This window comes from Papaver somniferum, unplaced genomic scaffold (genome assembly GCF_003573695.1).
Source record: "Papaver somniferum cultivar HN1 unplaced genomic scaffold, ASM357369v1 unplaced-scaffold_25, whole genome shotgun sequence".
Lineage (NCBI taxonomy): Eukaryota > Viridiplantae > Streptophyta > Magnoliopsida > Ranunculales > Papaveraceae > Papaver > Papaver somniferum.
Genome location: NW_020635485.1, coordinates 262,567 through 286,603, shown reverse-complemented (window position 1 = coordinate 286,603; position 24,037 = coordinate 262,567). Strand labels below are relative to the sequence as shown.

The window sequence follows — 24,037 nt, the reverse complement described above, 5'->3', positions numbered from 1 at the left end:
AATACCAAAATCTTCCAAGGCATACTGAATGAAGACAAAAAAGGTTGTGAAATAGCAAAATCAGATAACCCCTTAACCCAAAATTTTTTTAATGCAAATATGCCCTTTACGTATTAGTGTTAATAATCTTGATTAGTGATTAAATATTTTTTTTAGTGATTAAAATAGTTTTTAGAATTATAAGAGTTGTTTAGATGAAAAATTTGAGGGGAAAAAAATCAAATTTTTGGTTTGGTTAAGAAGGAGAGAAAGAGAATGAGAAAGTGAGAAAATTCTAATTCTTGATTCAATGGAGGATGAGGAGGGTCATCATTCATCTAAAAAACCTAGGAAAATACATATCAACTACAACAATGATCCAGAAATGGCTGATTTCTTAGATTATGAGAATGATTTTACACCCACTCAAACTCAAGATGATGATTTTTATGAGACAAATCCTGATGATGAAGACATTGATGAGGAACCCAATGCTTCTAATAAACAGGTACACTTATATCCTATACTTAATCTCACTTCTATAGCTCCCAATTATCAAAAGTTAGGTTTTTTGAATCATGGTTCGGCGAAACAGGTTGAGGTTCGGCTCACATCTATGAGCCGAATATACAAATTGATGAACGTTTCGGCTTACTAAATCTGTTTACTTCATGCGCCGAACCTATAATTTCCAATTCCAACCGTTTTGCTAGACACTAGTTCGGCTTATATGAAAGTTTCATAGTAAGCCGAACAACATCCTGAATATCCCGGAATAAAATCATTACTAATTCGGATTATATATCCAAAATTGTATGTGCCGAACATAATTTTTTAATTTCCGGGTTGAAATATTGTTACTAGTTCGGCACATATGGAGAATATCGTATCAGCCGAAACCTCTTATGTTCAAGGTTCGGCACATAATATGATTATCGTTTGAGCCGAACATGAATTTGTTAATTTTTGGGTTAAAATATTGTTCGTGGTTCGGCACATATTGAGGATATCGTATAAGCCGAAACCTGTAAATGTTTATAGTTCGGCACATAATGTGATTATCGAATGCACCGAACCTTGTTATTATATTCCCTTTCTAGTGTTTAACCTTGTGATATTCTTTGTAGATCGTGCTTGGACCCATGGAAAATCAACCTGATCCAGTAGACATAATTCACGAGGATACCAAGGATCACTTCCAAAATAATTTGGTATGTAAGAACCTTTTGTTTACCTTAATGTTGTCGGAATATTCCAAAGTTTTTCTTACAAATTACTTGTTTTGGAATGAACGTAGATATGGAAAACTAAACCAGAAGTTCTGGATTGGCTTGAGGAACACGCGATGAAGATAAATTGTGTACTAGTTAAAGGACAACAAAGCCGATGGGATAGGTTTGAAATGATTTGTGAGCGTAGTGGAACCGGTGCTAGCAAGGTTAAAAAGGGTAATGTATACGTTGGGAAGACGGGGAGAAAGAATAGGACGAAGACGAAGAAAAGAATTGCCCTTTCAAGATCGTTTTCAACCTCAAGAATAAGTCCATGAACAAAGAAGATCAATATTGGATAATGAATAAAGATATGGATTGTCGTCATAACCACCCACGTCCCAAAGACCTTCATGGACATGCGAAAGTAGCACGGCTCAAACCCGACGAGATTCTAGAAGTGGATAAAATGACACGAGCACGTTTGCCACCTTCTAGGATTCTTAGCAAATTGAAGGCGGAAAACAAGAATAACAAGTCGACTATGCAAACTATCTACAATGCAAGACAAAATATTAGAATACTCAATTTTCAAGGTAGGATGGTGATGCAACAAGTAATGTGGTTAGGGGTGAAGAATAACTACGCTTGCCAAAAGAAGTTGGATGACTTCGGTCAAGTCACACACCTTTTCCTTGCCCACCCGGAATGTGCCCAATTGGCTCTATGCTTCCCACAAGTTATTATATTGGATTGCACGTACAAGACTAATAAATATGAGATGCCGTTGATGAACATTGTGGGGCATACTTCGACAAAGGCACCGTTCACCGTGGATTTTTGTTTCATGAAAAACGAGAAGAAAGAGAGTTATGTTTGGGGGTTAGAACAATTGAAGTTAATCTTCCGGGAGGGTGCTCTTCCTAAAGTGTTCGTTTCCGATCAAGATTCGTCGTTGATGTATGCTATTAAGAAGGTATTTCCTGATGCATTCAATTTTCTTTGTACGTTTCACATATGGTGCAATGTGAGGAAAAAAATGTCAACCGATAATTCAACCACTTAAGTTGAAAGAATTAGAGAATATTGCTAAGCTACCGTTGGAGACACGAGTAAAGAAAAAGAAGGAATTCTTGAAAGCATATGAACATAATGAGATGTTGTGGGCTTCTTTCCAAGGCGAATGGGAAGCTTTGATATGGTCAATCACCGAGGATGTCTATGAAGAAAATTTTAAAATGTTTATTAAGCATTGGAAGACCGCCTACCCCGATGTCATTACTTACTTGGTCAAAGATGTGTTGGAACCTAATAAAGAAAGGTTCATGAGTTGTTTCACAAATCGGCACAAACACTTCAACAACCAAGCCACAAGTATGGTAGAGTCGGCTCATTATCGGTTGAAGAAGAACCTTTTTGGTCGTGTTGACACTTTTGTCACGGTTTTTGATGCAATTGATGAATTTAAAAAGTGATGTTGTGAGAATTAAAACCGCGTTCGAGCATGACCTTATGTTTAGACACAAGAATTATGGTACTAATTGGCTACGGGAATTAATTATAGAGTCTCCCATCTATGCATCGACTTGTTGATGAAAGAAGTGGATTTGATTAAGACATTAGGCGCCACCTTGGAGGAAGAGTGTGTTTGTACGATGAAGAAATCTATGGGACTTCCATGCCGCCATGACCTACTTCGGTACAAGGATGGTATCATACCATTTGAGGATATTGATCATTTTTGGAAACAATTAAGCTTCGATCCTCTCCCAACCGAAGACGATGAGGATGATCTAGAGATATGGGACACGACAAATGGGAAAAAATTGGCGGAGATGTATAGGAATACGTCCCGACCTCAAAAGAAATTCCTATGGGACAACATGATGCCGATCATGTATCCTTTCACCCAAGAAAATATTTTGGAACCGGAGAAGAGTGACCCGAAAGGTAGGAAGAGTAAGAAAGTGAATAATTTTCAAACTAGACAAGCCAACAAGGAACTATTGGCTAATAAAAGGAATCCATCCGGCGTTGAGTACCATGATTCAAGGTTTGAAAAGGCAAAGAAAGAAATTGAGAAGTTGATGAATGAGGAAGAAGTCAAAGTTCCAAAAAAACGAGGTCGTCCGAGTATTCGAAAATCGGAAACAAGTAACAAAGAGGTGAATGATAATGATTGTTTGTCACAAGCTAAGGATAGTAAAGAGGATGTCAAGGGGAAGGCTAAGATGTATCCTTCACAAACTAAGATAAAGGAGAAAAGGACCGTACATGAAATTGGTAGGATGAGAGGACCCAAAAGAGATAAGTCCGATAGGTATATGAGGCCTATCAATTTTATATACGATAACTACTTGGAAGATCTATCGCCAATAATTCATGAGCATATTATAGCAATGGACGACGTGCAAGGCGATGGAAATTGTGGTTATTAAGTCATGGCGGAACAACTTGGTCCTTTTATGGAAGGGAATAATCCGGTGCCCCCTGAAAATGAAGTGAACTATATTCGGCAACGATTGTTACAAACCCTACGTAAAAACAAATAATTCTATAAGACAATGATGAGAACATGTCCAAGAAAAGATGCAGGGGTGGCAGCGGAGTACGTTGCATTCGAACGTCGTTTGCATGGGGATTTTATCATTACTGAAGATCATTGGATGGCAATGCCCATTTGTGGGTTTTTAATAGCGGAGTCAATTGCGCCGTACATTGTTTCACATGGACGGGTAGTAGCTTTACTTACGCGCCTCCAACAAAACCTTGCAATGATGGTGTAAAGGATAGAAGACTTGTTCTTGGATTTGTTCAAAATTGTCATTTTATCGGCCTCAAACTTAGACCCGGTTGCCCATTACCATCCTTGATGAGTGCAGCCTTTTGGCCTAGATTTGAAAATAATTTTGCGATGGATTGCTGTGCAAATTATGCGACGGAAATGGATCTTTGGAAATCTTTGCAGGTGCAGCCTCCAAGTGGGCAAGTAATTACGTTTTCAAGTGATGAGGATGAAGATTTTAAGCAAGAGGTCAGTGAAGATGATGAGAATGAGGTCAGTGAAGATGATGAGAAAGAGGTCAGTGAAGAGGATGAGATTCGTTTAGGATCTCCATAAAAAATGTTTCATGGGTTTATCCGTTTATTTTGTGTCTTTTGATTTCCGTGTAAGATGAGGATGATATTTTGACTAGAATTGCACCTACATGTACCCATCAAAACGAAATACTTGAATGATTTACTTTTTAGTTATGAAACGTGTCGTTTTCTGCAAACTGGAACCATGAACACATGTGAAGGTTCGGCTTATCACATAACGAGTATTATAAGCCGAACCTGGCAACAAGAAAATACCAGAGTTTTTTTGTCAGGTTCGGCTTAATATTATTTCACTGCAAGCCGAACCTTAAAACTTTCAAATTCATAGAAATTGCAGGTAGTAAGTAGCTAATTAACTGTTAAGCTATTCATTAAAACATGAAATTGAAGGTGTCCATAACCCAATCTCAGCACCATTAAAAACAAAGTTCAGCACCTAAAAGCATAGGTGTTTGCAACACCATAAAAGTGTACTTAAAACTTAAGAAAAACATTAAAAGGAAGTTGGAAACATAAAAGGGCATTTAACCACGACCCCTCTTCTTAGTTGCACGACCACCTCTTCTTCCACCTTGGTCTTCATCTTCCGACGCATCATTACCGGGTTGGACGGTAGCACCACCTTGGCTTGTACCTTCACCAACTTGTCGAGACCTCTTAGTGGTAGGCCTTTGTTCGGGTTCCTCGGGTCCTTGTCCTTTGTTGATGATTGCATCCCACTTGTTGATGAGGTATTTTTGTTCTTCCACGGTCATTGGTGTTTTGCAACCAAGTTTGGCCTTCATTTTTTTCAACATCTCCCTACCCGCGGCATTGGTCCTAACACAAGTATGAAAGTTGTAAGACTAATTCGAACAACAAAGAGATTTGGAAAGCCAAAAACTTGTAAGAAAATAAGAAGGCTCGGCTTACCCGAAATAACACATATGAGCCGAATCATGTCTTGAAATTTTTATTAGCTTACACAGAGAGTGGATCGGCTCATACCACAAAACAATTATAAGCCGATCCTATATATTCGTCTCACAACCGATACCGTCGAATAAGCCGAATCTATGATTATGAACTCAAACATGTATTCGGCGCAACATGATATCATATAAATAAGCCGATCCTATACACTTGTAAAATTTATGAAATTTTAACAATGATATTCGGCGCAACCCTAATACTATCGAATAAGCCGAATCTAGACTTATGAATTGAAACATTTATTCGTCGCAAAACTAATACAACCATACAAGCCGATCCTAAGCACATGCAAAAATTCTGAAATTCAAACAACATTTATTCGGCACAAAACTAATACTACCATACAAGCCGATCCTACGCACATGCAAAATTTCTGAAATTCACAAAACATATTCGGCACAAAACTAACACCATCGAATAAGACGATCCTAAATATAAGTCTTTGTGTCACTAAGTTCGGCTCAAAACGGGTTTCAGATCTACGCCGAGTCGTTCATATGTACTTTCAGGGTTCAGTTTCAAGAACAGCTCGTCGCACATCTAACATTTGTTTTACGCTGAACCATACCCGGTAACCGCCGCAGAACACATGATTTTGACGAATTAAATCGACCAAAACAATCAAAAACATCAAATATGAGATGGGTTTGTAGAACTAACCTGCTTATTCTCATTTCCGGAGTTGGTTCTTCTTCAATCTCTTCTTCCGGTTGATTTTGTGGTTGATTTTGAGTTTGTTCTTCACTCTCTAAATCTTCTTCTTCATCAATAGGTTGTTCAATCGATCGATTTGAACGAGATACTGCCTTACGACGACCCATTATATAGATGAGTTTAATCGTCGATTAAAGTTTCACGAGTCAACGATTAAATTTCCGCGATGAAAAAAAAGAAAGGGAAGGGTGAATGAGTTCGGCTGTGGAGAGGAAGAAGAAGAAGGTGAATGAAACTGATTTTAGGTGTAGTTGATTATAGATTTTGTATTAGGGTCAGGGATAGATTAGTAGTAATTTAAAGAATTTAAGGGTATATAGATAATTGAACCACCCCATAGGATACCCCTTATAAGGTCACCCAAGTTAGAACTAGTGCTTTATATGCCTAAGAAGATTTTGGTATGCCCAAAATCAGGATTCTTTTCTTTTATCCCAAATGAAATTTTATTAGATACGTTACCGACACATGGCCCAACAACCACCCCAACCGAAGCCCATTGTAAGTCTATTATATCCAGAAGGTTGTAGAAGTCGGTGGCGATCATTTCAAACCCCAAAACCGAAAAGAAGTCTCTAGACTTCCCTCGATGCTCTCGAATCATCAAGAGTGGCGTAGAAAGAAATGGGAAAGGAACGAATAACAGACATTGCATTCTCCCCCTATAAATAAATGATGCAACAAGCTTGGAATAACCATCAAATCAAATACAAATAACTTACTGCAACCCAACCAACCGCGACTGCAATCATCAATTTTCATCAGTTCATCAGCAATTTAGAATCTTAATTCTCCAATTCAATCCAAACCTCTTCTTTAATTCAAAATGTCGATCATCCCAAGCTTCTTTGGCAACAGAAGAACCAACGTTTTCGACCCATTTTCTCTAGACGTATGGGATCCATTCCAAGACTTCCCATTCTCATCCCCAACCTCATCATCCTCTGCACTCTCCATGCCTCGTTCTGAACTATCCAAAGAAACATCACAATTAGCCAACACTCGAATTGATTGGAAAGAGACCCCAGAAGCGCACATCTTTAGAGCTGATCTTCCCGGCGTTAAGAAGGAGGAAGTGAAAGTTGAAGTTGAAGAAGGGAGAGTTCTGCAGATAAGTGGAGAGAGGAGCAGAGAAAGTGAAGAGAAGAATGATAAATGGCATAGGGTCGAACGTAGCAGTGGCAAATTCCTGAGGAGATTCAGGTTGCCTGAGAACACGAAGGTGGACGAAGTTAAGGCTGCTATGGAGAATGGAGTCCTCACCGTGACTGTTCCCAAAGTAGAAGAGAAGAAGCCTGAAGTGAAATCTATTCAGATTTCTGGTTAGAGTTTCAGGACTGACGGCAAAATGTGATCCAGCCTTTTGGTTATGGTTTCATTGTGGAGTGGTCTTAATATGTTATTAGCATTATTAGCATCAGTGTTGCCTGGAGTGTCTTTGATCTTTTGTTATTAGTGTCAGTGTTGTTGTTCAAAATAAATTAGTGGTGGTGTTGTCACTGTTTTTGTTACCATTAGGTACCAAATCGGTTGTTGGTGTCTCTGGTCTTGTAATCTTTGTTCTTAATTGCAATTAAGTTACTAATTTTCTTTATATTGTTGGTTCCTTGCTTGATCAACACCCTTTGCAGACTCCATAAAGATGAATCTGGTACAACACAAAAAGCCATAAGCCATAATTCTCTTTACCACAAATCAAACTTCACTCAGCTGCAAACTGGAAAGGGAGGGATGGGGGGATGGAGGTAATGTCTTGAACCATTTGGCTGGTGATGTTGTATTTACGGGACAGGTTCCTAACAGTTCACTAGCAGCTTAAATTGTGCTGCAAGTGCAAGCCTGCAACCAAAGTGGTGAAGGAACTGAAAGGAGATAACTTGATATACCCATCAATTTTTTTAAAAGGATATCCGTTTTATTAGTTTGAGTTAATTCCTGTTACTGGAGATGATAGACTGCCAGAGAGTATGGACGCGAAGTTGTTCAACTTCAACTCCAGTCTGGCTCATACCATCTGCTGAGGCGTATCTTTCACTAAAGAACAAACACCCCTTAGTGGGAAGTCATTAAGAGAAAATGTGCTAAACATGACAGCAAGATGTCAACATTATTTCCTCACTACCTTCTTCACAAGTTCACATTTAAACAATCTTTCTCTTCAAATCTCCAACCAAAAGTCAGATTTTCTCTCACTGTATGCGACACAAGAAGGGTACTCTTCGCTGAAAGTTTTTGTGTTCTCAGGTCAATCATCTGCAGAAGACTTTGCACCCTCAGCTAAAAGAATCCAACAAGTTATACTGTTCCTTCATTTCTGCATATCTATCCTTGTCATTTGGAAATGGTTCTTACTCGCAAGTCACAAGCTTCTTATCATTTAAACTATGCTTTATTATCTTTTACTTAGCTTACAATATAAGCAGGATGCTTTTGCAGAACAATTCATTGTTTTCCATTTAAGTTACAAGGTGAGGCACTTGCGAATACAATTTACAAGCATGTTGTAGAGATCATCAACCACCAGTAATGCTGAAGAACAGAAATTTTTTAGAACAAACCCATGTCTTTTGGCACTACATTTGGTTGATAATAATATAACAATCACATTTGCAGTAACAGGACACTGCATATATGTATCTCAAATCGCCTGGGGGAATATATCCCTACGGATTCAAATGCACAACACCATATGATTTTGAAACAGAAACCCAAGGTTGTCATTTTCCCATAGAGAGGGCAATAGATAGAGAATGTGAGATGGGAAAATGGAAGCAAACATTAAAACACAACAACACAACCAGATTTAGAAACTAAAGAAAACAAACATGACCTCTGTTAAAGTGGACAATTCAACCACTTTCTTCTTCTCATGCTCAGTGCAAAACATGATTTCTTTACCAGCGGTCAAGCTTCCTCTGGTACACTGGCGGGTTTGGCTTGGGCTGGGGTTGATGCTGCTGCTGCCGCCGCTGCGTCACGCTTGATTGAAGCACATTTAATTAGATGGTTGTAGCTGCCCTTCTCCTTGAAGAGTTGGGAGAAGTGGTGTTTGCAGTATAGAATGCCATCAAGAGCAGCATAAGTTGATGGAGTAAGCGCACAACCACCATGACTGCACTTGAAACATGACTTGTGATATGACAGGCTCTCAACAGTCACCTAGAAAAGGTACAAGCACAGGTTTAGACAAAGACATCATACCAGTATATGGTTTTACTGTTCAATCAAAAGGCTGCCAATTGAAAACCTATCTTCCTTTTTAGGAATCTAATGCACTTTGAGAAAGGAAACAAAACACGGAATTGAAACGTTTAAAAGCTTCTAGTGGTTGTCTTGATTTTCTTAATTGTTGATTCTGAGATGGAGCACAACTATAGTGGATAGGGTAACTGTGGACTGAAAATGGGTCAGCAGCTACAAACCTTGGGTTCCCAAGCAGAGGATATAATCTAGTCCATAATGAACATACCAACTTAAAGCTCTACTGGATGTACTCATTGGTAAAAATAACAAGACAGTCAGGAACACCATCACCCTAGGGAGATTGCAGTAATGAACCAAAAACATAAGTGATGGTACGCGAGCAGGTCACTTACATACAATCAAGGCCAAATATATAATGGGACGAATGAGAAGAAAAAAAAAGCATTTACGATCAAACAGTTGATGAAAATCTATCCAAAATGAAAACAGTTGTACCTTCTCGAGTGGATAAGCAGTCTTTCCACAGGTTGCACATTTATCTTGTGTACCAGAAAACATGCTAGCAGCTTTACTGGGTGATCTAGACTGCAATCAAGCAAATAATGACCATTAAGAACAGTACAATGAACTTAATGGATTAGGCCTCACCAAGAGATCCAAAAGCTTATATTTTCCAATCAATGCTTAAAAAGGTTAAGGAGATCAAATTACCAAATTTCTTGTCAACTTCTCAGCAGACTTTACAGCTGAAAAAGATCCAACAACACTAATTAGACAGAAACCAAAGGAAGATGAATATGATCAAAATACGGTAAAACTAGGCACAATAAAGGCATACATGAGACGACATTCTTAGAGAAATTTCCAGATTCCTTGAAGAGTTGTTCGAAATGAGGTTTGCAATAAAGGGTTCCTTCCATTGACGAAAAGCTGCTCAGCTGCAAGAAATTAAATCAAAACATAGCATAAGACTCGCAATCGTTTGGGGCAAAGTAAAATTCACTGAAATTGCAATAATTGAGCATCTAGATCTGCTAAGAAATGTACTGATTTCCATAAATTAGATTAAATTTTTATAGAAAAATCAAAGCTTCAGTAGGGAAAAATAAAAATAAAGTACCTTTAGAGTTCCTTTGCAATGACTGCACTTGAAACAAGACTTGTGAAAAGAAAGTCCATCAGCTTGTAACTGATCCATAACATAAACTGTCTTATCACAAACATTACATTTCTCAAGTGTACCTGTGAAATTCATCTTTTCAAACCTTAGATCCAAAAACCTATCTCCTCTTAATCAATTAACTTAAAGATCGCTTCGATCGCCTACAAACAAATCCAAAAAAGAAAATTCACCAAATTTTCTTCTGATTTTAATTTCCCAACCAAAAATGTCTTCTTTAGAATTCCTTCAAAATCGAGAAGAAATTCTCGAAGGAGATTTGGGAAGAAAAGTCTGTAGATCAAAAATGAAACCCTAGGTGGAGTCTTTATGTGAGCTTTTTGTAGCAACCGGAGGAGGAGAGAATTTGAATAACAGAGGAAGAAGAAGAAAGGGGAAAGTAAGATGAGGTGGGTCTAGTTGGAAGAATAAACGTTAAAATATCTAACTCTTTTTATCCTATGTTTCAAGAAGTAGAGGGGTAAAATACATCGAGTGGTTTTTGACGGTTGGATGTGGGTTTAAAGAGGTTATTTTGAGTACGTGTCTGACTCTAATTGGTGAATAGATGGAGTTGTAGAGAAAGGTGAAGTATGGAATAGAAAGAGTGGGTAGTCATCATTCTCTGGCGCTGGATTTGTCTGCTTTCAACTAATCAAAGCTGCGGTTTCTTCGGAGTATGTTATCAATAGAGTCGTCCTCAGGGAGTATTATAGTTTGTTTGTGGGAAGTACAGGTCATTATTAGGTATGCACAAAACCGAACCAGAACCGAAAACCGAAATCGAAACCGAAGATTTTAAACCGAACCGAACCGAAACCATATTACTATGGTTTATTAATGGTTGTCATTTTCAGATAACCATAAGTATTGGTTTCGGTTTAGGTTTTATCTCTAAACCGAACCAAAAACCAATTGGTTAACCGATTAATAATGACCATAGCAAAATGAATCTTTTCACACTGATGAATTGTAGTTAATGAATGGTTATGACTCTTAGGAGGATTATTCGAGTTAAATCCTTTTGTTGTCATTTTAGTTGCTTGTCATTTATGCCTCTGATATGTTGCCAGCGAACTTTTCTGCCGCTTGTAGTATTGGGTGTACTGTTTGTGTAAACTATAAAGCACTGGCACATTATTGTTTATAAATCATTCGGTTAACCAAAAACCGTATGGTTTTTAACAAAACCGAGTAGAAACCGAAACCAATGAAACCGAATAGGCTATATGGTTTCATTGGTTTTCATTATTGGAAAACCGAGTACTTTGGTTTCGGTTTAGGTTTTCCCAAGAACCGATAAAAACCGAACCATGTGCAGCCCTAGTCATTATTGTATACACACGTGTATTATCGTGTACTACAAGGTGTAGAATACTGAATACGCTCAAGTAGACTGTATTCTGTTTGTTGGAATACAGGTCATGTACTAATACTGTCTTCTCATTGTACAGGTTATCAGGTTATCTCCTTTGTTTGTAGAAAAGTTTATGATGGGATTCAATTAAAAAGCCTCGAGTAAGACATTCTTCTTATCTTAGAGTATCAAGATGAGCGGTTGGTATGGCTTATTTGAAAGATTACCTTTTTTTCTTTGCCATTCACAGGATCATACTATATTTATTAGAAAAGAAGTACCAATGTTCAAAAAAATAAATATATGTATATAGAGAAAAGAAGTATCATATGCTTGGAAAAAAAGAAGAAAAAAATATGGAAAATGGATCATTTGTCCAAATATTTTTAAATCACAGTTCAAATGGACGAGTAAAAAATAGTTTGGGTTAAATGGCCAAAAAAAATAGTAAGGATGAAACTGGTTTACATCCTGCCTATTTTTACATTTTGTCCATTTAAACAGTATCAAAATCTAACTGTCCATTTCACCAAGGAATTGTTGATTTTGGTCTTTTTAACCAATTTTATGAAAAAAATATCATATATCGCTGAAAATATGTTAAACTTTTTCGTCTTAAGCATTCTTTAATTTTTTATCTTTTTGCTAGAAATTTTTTTCTATTTCATATACGAGAATTTAGGTTTTTCTCATATACCATGAAACTACTAAATGTTCATAATTTATTATTAGTTTTTCTGTTTGCCCTTTGACAAAATAAATTTATTAAGATGCATCTGCTGACATCGGTGAATTGCAAGATGAAGGTAAAAATAACAATTTACCTCATTCTACAAATGAAAACAAAGTAAAACCTAAATTCCGTCAAGATAAAACGGTGTCCAAAATGTGGATGATTTTGGTGGCGATGGCCAAGGTGTGGCTAGTTTTGACGTTAGGGACGCGAGGTCTTCTTTGAATCTTTGGAGTTAATAATTTGAACAATAATGATTGTTGTTGGTTGTAATGGATACTTTTGTATGAAGATTGAGATTTGCTTCATGTGTGGTATTCAGGATGGATATGTTATTGATGGTGGTGATAAGGGCTTTTCCTAATGATATTTTTTATGAGCTATTTGACTTTATTACAATGGTACACTGGCGGGTTTAGGCGATGGCCAAGGTGTGGCTGGTTTTGACGTTAGGGATGTGAGGTTTTCTCTGAATCTTTGGAGTTAATGATTTGAACAATAATGATCATTGTTGGTTGTAATGGATACTTTTGTATGAAGGTTGAGATTTTCTTCATGTGTGGTATTCAGGATGGATATGTTATTGATGGTGGTGATAAGGGCTTTTCTCTCTAGTACAATGCACTTAGTAACAGAGACGAAGTCAGGATTTATTATATGGGTGGGGGGAAGTATGTATAAGTAAAGTAGTAATGACGTGAAAATAAGCGATCGATGGCCGCAATTTTTTTAGGCTGTTGTTTTTCCTTCAAATGTTGTCATCAAGATACCCGATAAGTTACAAGACGTTTAAGATAATGGATGGATTTAATAATTTTGGATTTTTTTTTTCATTTCTTTGCTACGTAATGTTGACATTTAAGCCGAGTTTTATACCATAATGCCTATCACCAGTAGGTTTTAAAGTAAGTATAGTAAAATTTACATAAATAAAATCTTATAGGATTCAAGGCTCTTTTAAGTAATATATAAAGTTAAGGAAGGACAAATCTACAAATACTTAAATTTTCCAACCCTAACATGATAATTAGGTAAAGCCTAATATGTAATTAGGAGATTCTAAGGGGGATTGTTCTCCCCTCTGGACTTGGTGTAGTTTCGTGCCTGCTTAGTAATGCTACTCTAATCGTAGTTATAGTGTTACGAAGATTAATGTTGATGGGATTCACAACACTACTAGTACAAACCGGTGAAGCCAAGGTAATTGGATTTCCTTTTTTTTTTATTCGTGTATTTTATATTCACTTTTTGTATATGAACAAGTCTTCCCATCCTATCACAACAACAAAAGAAACAAGAAATCTGGGACAAGTAAGATCAATATAACCTATTTGATTTTGATTTTGAGCATCTTGAAATTTATATGTTTTGCGAGGGAGTATGTAATCGTAAAATTGAAAATTTCGTTTTTAATAATGAGGTCATAGTTGTAAACCGAGACATAGTTATCCGAAGTACATTGCATATGTGGCATAAACTTACTATGTTTTTTTCCTTGATTTTGGATTTGTACGGTTGTTTTATAATTATCTTTGTTAACCTCATCTTTTTTTCAAATGACATCTTAAATTTTGTGGATCAGTTTAATTAAGTGAAAAGGGTCAAATGATGCAGAAAAGACTCATTGGTGCTCAAAATATCTTGAGTACTAGACCACTATTAGATAGACGCCACCAACTAGTCCATATTGCTCAGTTTGCTGTGATGCTTCTTTCAAAATTATTGATTTTGTTACTCATTCTAGTTGTGGACTAATTTGTCGAATTTTGGCAGGAGATATTATCTAAACAAGGTACTTTTATGCTAATTGACTCTTAAATGCCGAGGTAGCAGAATGTAAAGCAGCCATGCAATACATGGAGATCTAGAATTGCGATTTTTTTTTGTTTTGAGATGGACACACAACCGGTGGTTGAGGCAGTCAATTAAAATTTTCAAAAAATAACACAAATAGGAGAATCAATCTATTATATTAGACACTAAAGTTATGCCAAACAATCATCCTTCATGGAATTATAAGTTTATTAATAGACAATGTAATAAGCCAACTGATAAAATTGCTAAGCATACTAGAATCTTCAAAGTTTTTAAGGTTTGGATCGCATATTCTTTATCTTTTATTACAAATGTAATATTGGAATACGTAGAAAATGTTGATTTTCTTTTTCTTTTTTTGATGGAAAGATTTTCTTTATTTGGTATTAAAAAAAATAGAAAAAGTTTAAGCTACAATGGATTGGTTTGGTTGCCGTGAGATATTTGGAAGCAACCTGTATATTCACAAAATAATGACAAATATACTACCAAACTATAGACAGGACCTAACTCCAAATGCGCGATCAATCATATCAACAAACCGAAGCTGGTTGCATAAAAAAAGAAAGAAAAAACAAACTGAAGATGGTAATTGGTAACGAATAAATAATAAGAAATCCCAGGATTGGAACTTGAATACATGAATTTCATTATTATACGTGGGAAGCACATAGCAGAGATAAATAAAAAGCTGTGCACGCATGACTCCTTCAGACCATAATGCCTTCCCACTCCGCGATTCTGCCAAGATTTTATTCATTTCAGTTCAGGGGCATCTTTACCAAACATTCGCCGTCTCAAAAACGTATATGGTTTGCAACTCGGTCAAGTCAAACTTGATGGCTCATCCATCCGATTCAACAAAATATTAATGGACTTTGTTCTCCTGCACAAGCCCATGCATTTATCTTGGGCTTTATTCTGTTTATCCCCCCATCGAACCTGAAAAATATAAACCGGGGCAATAATAATAATGAAATCCAGTTTCCCAAATGGTGGAGAACCCTAATTTTGGGCATGCCTAAAACTTTCAAGGCATACAAAGGACTAGTCCTAACTTGGGTGACCTTATAAGGGGTACCCTATGGATGGTTTAATTACCTATATGCCCTTAAATCCTATAAATTACTAATCTATCTCTAACCTTAATACAAAAATCTATAATCATAGACCTAAAAACAGTTTCAACCCCTTCTTCTTCCTCCTCATCCTCCACAGACCCACCTTCTCCTTTTTTTTTTTATCGTATCATCGCCGAAATTTAATCGTCGATTCGTGAAAATTTAGTCGACGATTAAACTCATCTATATAATGGTTCGCCGTAAGCCAGTATCTCGTTCTAATCGAGCGATTGAACAACCCATTGAAGAAGAAGAAGATTTAGAGAGTGAAGAAGAAACTCAAAATCAACCACAAAATCAACCGGAAGAAGAGATTGAAGAAGAACCAACTCCGGAAATGAGAATAAGAAGGTTAGTTCTACAAACCCATCTCATATTTGATGTTTTTGATTGTTTTGGTCGATTTAATTCGTCAAAATCATGTGTTCTGCGGCGGTTACCGGGTATGGTTCGGCGTAAAACAAATGTTAGATGTGCACCGAGCTGTTCTTGAAACTGAACCCTGAAAGTACATATGAACGACTCGGCGTAGATCTGAAACCCGTTTTGAGCCGAACTTAGTGACACAGAGACTTATATTTAGGATCGGCTTATTCGATGGTGTTAGTTTTGTGCCGAATATGTTTTGTGAATTTCAGAAATTTTGCATGTGCGTAGGATCGGCTTGTATGGTAGTATTAGTTTTGTGCCGAATAAATGTTGTTTGAATTTCAGAATTTTTGCATGTGCTTAGGATCGGCTTGTATGGTTGTATTAGTTTTGCGCCGAATAAATGTTTCAATTCATAAGTCTAGATTCGGCTTATTCGATAGTATTAGGGTTGCGCCGAATATCATTGTTAAAATTTCATAAATTTTACAAGTGTATAGGATCGGCTTATTTATATGATATCATGTTGCGCCGAATACATGTTTGAGTTCATAATCATAGATTCGGCTTATTCGACGGTATCGGTTGTGAGACGAATATATAGGATCGGCTTATAATTGTTTTGTGGTATGAGCCGATCCACTCTCTGTGTAAGCTAATAAAAATTTCAAGACATGATTCGGCTCATATGTGTTATTTCGGGTAAGCCGAGCCTTCTTATTTTCTTACAAGTTTTTGGCTTTCCAGATCTCTTTGTTGTTCGAATTAGTCTTATAACTTTCATACTTGTGTCAGGACCAATGCCGCGGGTAGGGAGATGTTGAAAAAAATGAAGGCCAAACTTGGTTGCAAAACACCAATGACCGTGGAAGAACAAAAATACCTCATAAACAAGTGGGATGCAATCATCAACAAAGGACAAGGACCCGAGGAACCCGAACAAAGGCCTACCACTAAGAGGTCTTGACAAGTTGGTGAAGGTACAAGCCAAGGTGGTGCTACCGTCCAACCCGGTAATGATGCGTCGGAAGATGAAGACCAAGGTGGAAGAAGAGGTGGTCGTGCAACTAAGAAGAGGGGTCGTGGTTAAATGCCCTTTTATGTACACTTTTATGGTACACTTTTTCTTAAGTTTTAAGTACACTTTTATGGTGTTGCAAACACCTTTGCTTTAAGGTGCTGAACTTTGTTTTTAATGGTGCTGGGATTGGGTTATGGACACATTCAATTTCATGTTTTAATGAATAGCTTAACAGTTATGTGCCGAATTTACAGAGTTCGGCTTATCCTCTAATGTTAGTTACGCGCCGAATCATTTGTCCTTCAGGTTCGGCGCATTCGTTAATCACCCTATGTGCCGAACTATAAACATTTTCAGGTTTCGGCTTATACGATATCCTCAATATGTGCCGAACCACGATCAATATTTTAATCCAAAAATTAACAAATTCATGTTCGGCTCGGACGATAATCATATTATGTGCCGAACCTTGAACATAAGAGGTTTCGGCTGATACGATATTCTCCATATGTGCCGAACCAGTAACAATATTTCAACCCAAAAATTAAAAAATTATGTTCGGCACATACGATTTTGGATATGTAAGACGAATTAGAAATGATTCTATTACGGGCTATTCAGGATGTTGTTCGACTTACTATGATCATATAAGCCGAACTAGTGTCTAGCAAAAGGGTTGGAATTGAAAATTATAGGTTCGGCGCATGCAATAAACAGATTCAGTAAGCCGAACCGTTCATCAATTGGTAGATTCGACTCATAGATGTGAGCCGAACCTCAACCTGTTTCGCCGAACCCTGATCATAATCTAAGAAATCATCCATTTGGGAATCATAGGTGTAGTTGATGTGTATTTTCCTAGGTTTTTTAGATGATATATGACCCTCCTCATCCTCCATTGAAGCAAGAATTAGAATTTTCTCACTTTCTCCTTCTCTTTCTCTCCTTCTTAACCAAACCAAAACTTTGATTTTTTTTTTTCCTCAAATTTTTCATCTAAACAACTCTTATAATTCTGAAAATTATTTTAATCACTAAACAAAATATTTAATCACTAATCAAGATTATTAACACTAATACGTAAAGGGCAGATTTGCCATTAAAATTTTTTTGGGTTAAGGGGTTATCTGATTTTGCTATTTCACAACTTTTTTTGTTTTCATTCAATATGCCTTGGAAGATTTTGGTATGCCCGATATTATGGTTCATGGTGGAACCGTGAAAATTTGGTGTTCCAAAAGAAAGGAAAAGAATTCCTTCTTCCCTCTTTTCTTCTTCAAGCACTCTCTTCTCACTCTCTGAACTTTCTGGGCGCAGGGGAAAATCCGATATCAAACAGGTTAGTTTTTGCTCCAAATCTTTCAATCAAGAACACCATCCTGTATAATCAATATGATGATTTACTGTAATCGAAATTACATAAATTTCTTCTTAAAGTTTTATTGAATCCATGAGTTTTGGGTTTGTTCTTAAATTTTGTTTTATTTTTGATGATTTCCAATTCGTATTGCAATGGGTGTATCCCGTTGGTTGATTGATCTTGGAGTTAGGTATGGTATGTGCAATATATCACGGATCATTGTTTCGTTCGAGAGGGGTTTCCTAGGGTTTTGAGGTTAGCAAAAATTTAATCTGGAACTTGGGGTTAATTTGGACTCTTCCAGTCAAGATTTAGAAGTTAGTAACCCTAAAATATTAGGATTGTTCATTAACACACACTAGTATCAATGTACTCTATTGTATTGTTAGTCTGAGTTAGAAGTACTTTGGGATAGTACTGCATTACGTCTTATATTATATGCGTGCAGCTTCTCTGAATATTCTATTACTTTCTTGAGATTCTTTATTCGACTGAGGAATCTGCGTAAGATGGTCAATTAGCATATAGAATGGTAACCACAAATCATTCGAATTGGCTGCTGCCATTTCATCCTGTATGATAGTGTTTCTTAATTGTTGATTGTTAGAGGTTTCATCCTTTTCAGTACGAATATGACGTCTTAACCGTATTATTATTTATTTCGCTTGGTTGAAGTTTGGAGATTTTTGTAGGGTAAAAAAAACGGAGATTCTATCAATAAAATGCTTCAAATCCGTCTAAACAAAGTAGAGGGAGGGGGTGGTGCGAAGCCCTCACCAGCGGATTCAGTTACTGTGGCATGTCCCGACCATCTCATACTTGCAGATCTTCCAGTTGCTAAGAGCATTGGCACAGCAAGTGCAACTACACACTTGAAGGCTGTTGGTCGCAGGTCCCGTCGTCATCTTGGTGAACGAGTTCATTTCTGTGTTCGATGTGATTTTCCCATCTCCATATACGGCCGTTTGGTAAGTACTAATTCTAGTTAGCCTATCGCCTTCTTCCTGCCATACTCGTGTCCTGTTGTTTGGCATGTTTCGTGTATATCAGCTGCCTGATTGAAAATAATGTAAACTTACTACATACCATGATCTGTAATGTACATGATGAATCTGTTAACTCAAAATTTCATGTTCTTGCAGAGCCCATGTGATCATGCCTTCTGTCTCGATTGTGCAAGGAGTGATTCGAGCTGCTATCTGTAAGCATCTTTACATATTCATATTACACACTAGAGCTAGGATTTTACTATCCTCTGATACCGTTTGGCCATCACATCTTGGAAAAAAACTACTAATTGTTCAGGAAGTCTAATATTGAAAGTTTCTTTGTTATGTGTGAAGTAAAGTTAGTGGATGAATTGACTTCTTATTATTTGCACATCCTCTTATACAGCTGCGATGATCGAATTCAAAGAATTCAGACGATTAAAATGATGGAGGGGATATATATCTGTGCCGCTCCTCACTGTCTCAAGTCCTTCTTAAAGAGGTCCGAGTTTGAAGCCCATATTCATGAGACTCATGCTGATCTTCTTCAACCTAATTCAGAGAAAGAAGATGTAAATGAATCAGATGCTTTTACTGCTATGAGGCCCTCATCTTCAGACCCTCATGCTAAGCAACAGGCTGCACCTGCAGATTCCTTAACTTCTCGTGCCCCATCTAGATCTGGCTTCTCACCAAGTTCAAATTCTCAACCCCAGCAACCTAGTCAGCAACTTCCCAAGCCAATTATACAGTCAAAGCCACCACCACATTACAATAATCCGCCCCAAAGTTTTGACAGACCAGGGCCCTTCAATCACTTCCCCCAACAGGGTGGAGCACTTCAAAGACGGGATTCTGACCAGTTTTTGGATAAACAACCAGGAGTTCTATCAGAGTCTCCATATCCCGATTACAATATGCACCCTCATCAACAACCAAATTTCGTGATGCCTGTTAATGCAAATCAAGGAATGGGTCCAACATTTACCTTCCCTCCTCATTTTTCTATTGGAGGAGCTCAACAATTCTACAATCCTCATTTCGAGACGGCTCGTCCAGATTTGGCAACCGAAAGTGGATTAGAACAGGGTTCTTTATTAGGTTTCCCCATGGCCACAGGAGGTAACTCACAATTCCCAGAAAATTATCCCCGACAATGGAATATGGGACATGCAGGGGTACCAATGGAACAACAAATGGCGGTAGGTCAAGGGTTACCAGAAGGCTATACAAATCTAGGAGATCCTCAAGGGAGACCTCAATTTTTTCAAGGTGACTATGCACGAGGTCAAGGAGGTCTCCCTATGAATCCCAATCATCTTAATCAGAGTGGTAATTCTCAGGATCAAAAAGATGGGAAAAGTGTTCTGGCTGCAATGCCACTTCCACCCCCACCTCCACCTCTACAGCATCATACACAGCTCCAGCAAGGGAACTTCTCAAATACTGGCGACTCAGGACGGGAGGGATAGAACTGCATCTGACAAAATTCAAAGCCTGGATGTGTGAATGGTTCATCAGTACCCCATCATTTTGGCTGCTGTAACAGTATTGTCTTGGTTGCTGATTTTGGTTCACGTTGTTCTTTGTTTTTTTACCTCTCTTGTATTGAGTTTGTCATCTCTATGAATATTAAGTTTTCTCTGCTCCCCTTGTTGGATTCTATTTGATTGCTTTCTTGAGTATTTGATGTTTGGCTGCTTAGGAACAAAATCATATACAGCACAAACTAGGGGAATAAATCTGCCAGAATTGCAGATTCAGGAACCCAATCTGTGGGAAAAGGTTTAAAAGGTTATTCATCAAAGAGATTTAGAAGGTTTTGGTTATATTGAAATTGAATTCAATCTCGGAAAGAAACCCGCTTCTTCAGAAGTGTTGGTATTGTTGCTAAACCGAAATTCGGATTCCTTTTCTGGCTATTTTTTTTCCTTGTTGCTTGTGATAAAAGGCAGGCTCAAGTCGCTCGGCTTGTGAGAAGAAGTTACATATCTTTTCGGACCAAATAGCCTCAAATCTCTCTGCTTGTGAGAAAAATCGAACATAATTTTTCTATGGACTTGGGAAGAAAGCTCGGAAAGCTTGCTGGATCAGTTGTCGCGGTTTTGACAAGCGAAGATCAGTTCCCATATTATGATGTTATGATTCACGTAAGTTTTTCTCTTCAAATTAAGTTACAATCATGTCATGGTTTATAGCTGACTTAGGGTTTATCACCACATAATCTTCCTTCTCTACTTACATATGCATACTACGTATTTGCAATGGAGACTTTGTTAGTGTTGTTTCTTACAGAGACATGCTTAATTATCAGACTGTTGAATAAGTAGATGGTTATTGTATTCCAACTTTTCTTATGGGCTTACAGGATTATAAAGATGATCTCAAGAACTACCCAGAGGAGACTCCAAGGGATGTTATTAATGATTGCATCTTGAAGTTGTCCCGGGCTCTTGTTCACTCAAAAGACACAAAAGATGTCAAGGAAGGAATACAAAAGCTTGAAGGTTAGATTCGAAATTTTCAATTATTAACAGTTCCAACATGTTTTATCAATGTAAAGTAAAGTGTGAATAATTGTTTTTTGTATGTTTGTGTTTAGACGTTAGACCCCTTGTTGAAACTGATAAATTTGTTTTTGTAGATAGTCTCAGGGGTGAGTCGGGTGTACTTAGCCCACTTCAAAAGAGGGAGATGCTTTATCTTCTCGCAGTTGGATATTACAGAGATTGTGACTATGCAACTAGCTTATCTTACTTGGATCAATGTTTGGAGGTTTGATCTCCAGCCTCTTTATGTTAACCGTTAGTAGTGATCCTATTTTCAGTTAAGAACTTCTTTATTCTGCGTTTCGTGTGAATCAAAACCTAGTTTTAATCTTAACTATTGCTGCACCATGATGGAGGAATATATTCCATCCTCCTTCGGCTATTCTTGTAAAAGGTTGTCCAATGTCACAGCATCGTGTGCTGTCCTGTGCATTGCTGTGATGTGTTAAGAGGGTCGATCCCAGCCAAACTAAGTACGTCAAGCAATACATATGTCTTACAGTTTCTCTTCCTAGAGCTAATATTTATGCAGCCTATCCTAAATACAGCAACAAAAGTTAACCTATACACTTCTGGTTGCAAAAAAACTTCTGTTGAATTGATCTTTTTCATGACACCGTTGATCTTCTGAAGAGCATCTTAGTTTATCTTGAATCTTGTGCATTTTTCTTTTCATATGCAAATCCTATAACCTGGCATTCCCATCTGTTTGTAGTACGTAAGTGTGCATCAATAAGAGATTAGTAAAAAATATGAATGAATTTGATTGTAGATTGCACCACAATTCAACCAAGCTTTGACCATGAAGAAAAAATTCGGATCGGTTCTCTGGTTTCTCATCGGGGGAGATCACCAATATTATCTCGATATGATTCTTGTAAGTTTTTGTTTCCTAAGTAAGTTATTATCATCAACAGTGCTACCAAGGTGGTTTAACTGTCAAGCTGATCAAGTCGACTTTGGTCCAAGTTTGTTTGTTGTATTCTAATATCCCCTGAGAATACACAGATTGTGAGAGAGATATCTCAGAGGCCGGGGATGATGCTCCGGATGAGGTTAAGAATGAAAACATCATCAAGTTGTCCTGGGCTCTTGTTCACACAAGACAACCAGAAGATGTCCAGCGAGGAATAGCGTTGCTTGAAGGTAAGTACGGAAATGTCAGTTAAAAGCAGTTTCTACATTTTTTGTGACTGTCAAAAATGTGAGTAACTGTACCCAATATGCTGAAATGTGTACAGAGATAGATATTTGTCTTGTTAAAGCTGAAACATTGTTTTTGTAGCCCCTCTAAGGAAAGATGGACTAAGCCAACTTCAACTAAGGGATATGCTTTATGTTCATGCACTTGGACATTACATGAGTCGTGACTTTACCAAGTGCGCGAAAGGCTTGTGTCGATTGATGGAGGTTTGGTCTCTTCTTCATGTTATCCATTAATAGTAATGTGGACTAAAGTACATCCGTATGTAAAATTCAATTTATGAACAGGAGATAAATTGGATTATATTAGACATAGCTTGGTCCTAACTGTTCTGTTTATATGAATGAATTTGATTTAGATTGCACCAGACTGCTGGCAAGGTTGGACGCTGTACAACACAGTTTTTTATCGAGTGGATTTAGGTGAGTGTTCTTTACATTACTTTTAAAGTTTGGCAGCTTAGGATTATGTGGTTCCCATTTACTCTGTTCAAGGACTTACAAGAATCGTTTGTTTGAAATGGATGCAGAAAAAGTACTAGAAGGAGTCATTTTTTATGCTGCTACGGTGATTGCGCCCGTTATTGTTTCCCGCCAGATTGACGATCTCTTCACTCCAATAACCCTCATGGTATTGGGTGCGATGCCACTTCCACCCCCACCTCCATCTCTACAGCATTCATACACACCTCCAGCAAGGGAACTTCTTGAACACTGGTGACTCAGGTCGGGAGGGATAGAACTGCATTTGACAAAATTCAAAACCAGAATGCGTGAACGGAATCCGCCATCGTTTTTGCTGCTGTAACAGTAGCATTATTGTCTCGGTTGCTGATTTTGGTTCACGCTGTTCTTTGCTTTTCACCTCTCCTGTATTGAGTTTATTGTTACATTGCTGATCATCTCTGTCAATATTAATTATTAAGTTTGCTCTCTTGGAGTCAATTTGATTGCTTTCATGCGTATTTGTGAAGGAACAAAATCATATACATACAGGACAAACCAGTGGAATAAATCTGGAGGACTGCAAATTCTGGAACCAATCTGGATTAAATTAAACAGAAAATGGGAACAAATTCTGGAACCAATTTGTAGAAATGGGAACAAACTCGTCTCTAAAGAAATATGTAGAAATTGACGTTTAGTCCCAAAGTTTGTGAGCTTTGGACGCTCTAGTCC

The 24,037-nt window shown here is 37.5% G+C and overlaps 4 protein-coding genes across 4 annotated transcripts; 3 read left to right on the top strand and 1 right to left on the bottom strand.

Annotated features, from left to right (window-relative positions):
- Positions 1 to 6,600: 6,600 nt before the first annotated feature.
- LOC113341192 (17.8 kDa class I heat shock protein-like) lies at positions 6,601 to 7,572 on the top strand. The gene has a single exon (XM_026586176.1). The coding sequence runs from the start codon at positions 6,805 to 6,807 to the stop codon at positions 7,303 to 7,305; it is 501 nt and encodes a 166-aa protein (XP_026441961.1). The 5' UTR covers positions 6,601 to 6,804; the 3' UTR covers positions 7,306 to 7,572.
- Positions 7,573 to 8,406: 834 nt separating this feature from the next.
- LOC113341191 (LIM domain-containing protein WLIM2b-like) lies at positions 8,407 to 10,747 on the bottom strand. The gene is made up of 5 exons (XM_026586175.1): positions 10,303 to 10,747; positions 10,021 to 10,120; positions 9,894 to 9,928; positions 9,678 to 9,767; positions 8,407 to 9,137 (listed from the first exon to the last, which is right to left on the bottom strand). The coding sequence occupies exons 1-5, from the start codon at positions 10,435 to 10,437 to the stop codon at positions 8,883 to 8,885; spliced, it is 615 nt and encodes a 204-aa protein (XP_026441960.1). The 5' UTR covers positions 10,438 to 10,747; the 3' UTR covers positions 8,407 to 8,882.
- A 7,218-nt stretch (positions 10,748 to 17,965) lies between these two features.
- LOC113341195 (E3 ubiquitin-protein ligase CBLL2-like) lies at positions 17,966 to 20,791 on the top strand. The gene is made up of 4 exons (XM_026586178.1): positions 17,966 to 18,096; positions 18,810 to 19,085; positions 19,260 to 19,318; positions 19,513 to 20,791. Exons 2-4 carry the CDS (start codon positions 18,840 to 18,842, stop codon positions 20,576 to 20,578), a joined length of 1,371 nt encoding a protein of 456 aa, XP_026441963.1. The 5' UTR covers positions 17,966 to 18,096; positions 18,810 to 18,839; the 3' UTR covers positions 20,579 to 20,791.
- Positions 20,792 to 21,125: 334 nt separating this feature from the next.
- Positions 21,126 to 23,717, top strand: LOC113341180 (mitochondrial fission 1 protein B-like). Its single transcript, XM_026586161.1, has 8 exons — positions 21,126 to 21,256; positions 21,475 to 21,613; positions 21,751 to 21,881; positions 22,428 to 22,532; positions 22,664 to 22,801; positions 22,941 to 23,065; positions 23,218 to 23,281; positions 23,389 to 23,717. The coding sequence occupies exons 3-8, from the start codon at positions 21,872 to 21,874 to the stop codon at positions 23,577 to 23,579; spliced, it is 633 nt and encodes a 210-aa protein (XP_026441946.1). The 5' UTR covers positions 21,126 to 21,256; positions 21,475 to 21,613; positions 21,751 to 21,871; the 3' UTR covers positions 23,580 to 23,717.
- Positions 23,718 to 24,037: the final 320 nt, after the last annotated feature.

Bases quoted from the DNA above. Each gene is read 5' to 3' on its own strand.
- LOC113341192 (XM_026586176.1), top strand. From the start codon at position 6,805: ATGTCGATCATCCCAAGCTTCTTTGGCAACAGAAGAACCAACGTTTTC.
- LOC113341191 (XM_026586175.1), bottom strand. From the start codon at position 10,437: ATGAATTTCACAGGTACACTTGAGAAATGTAATGTTTGTGATAAGACA. The intron at 10,121-10,302 runs GTACTTTATTTT...AATTTCTTGCAG, and splicing joins ATTGCAAAGGAACTCTAAAG to CTGAGCAGCTTTTCGTCAAT. The intron at 9,138-9,677 runs GTACAACTGTTT...TACCTTTTCTAG, and splicing joins CTGCTTATCCACTCGAGAAG to GTGACTGTTGAGAGCCTGTC.
- LOC113341195 (XM_026586178.1), top strand. From the start codon at position 18,840: ATGCTTCAAATCCGTCTAAACAAAGTAGAGGGAGGGGGTGGTGCGAAG. The intron at 19,086-19,259 runs GTAAGTACTAAT...ATGTTCTTGCAG, and splicing joins TCTCCATATACGGCCGTTTG to AGCCCATGTGATCATGCCTT. The intron at 19,319-19,512 runs GTAAGCATCTTT...CCTCTTATACAG, and splicing joins AGTGATTCGAGCTGCTATCT to CTGCGATGATCGAATTCAAA.
- LOC113341180 (XM_026586161.1), top strand. The intron at 22,533-22,663 runs GTAAGTTTTTGT...GAGAATACACAG, and splicing joins ATTATCTCGATATGATTCTT to ATTGTGAGAGAGATATCTCA. The intron at 23,282-23,388 runs GTGAGTGTTCTT...AAATGGATGCAG, and splicing joins TTTTTATCGAGTGGATTTAG to AAAAAGTACTAGAAGGAGTC.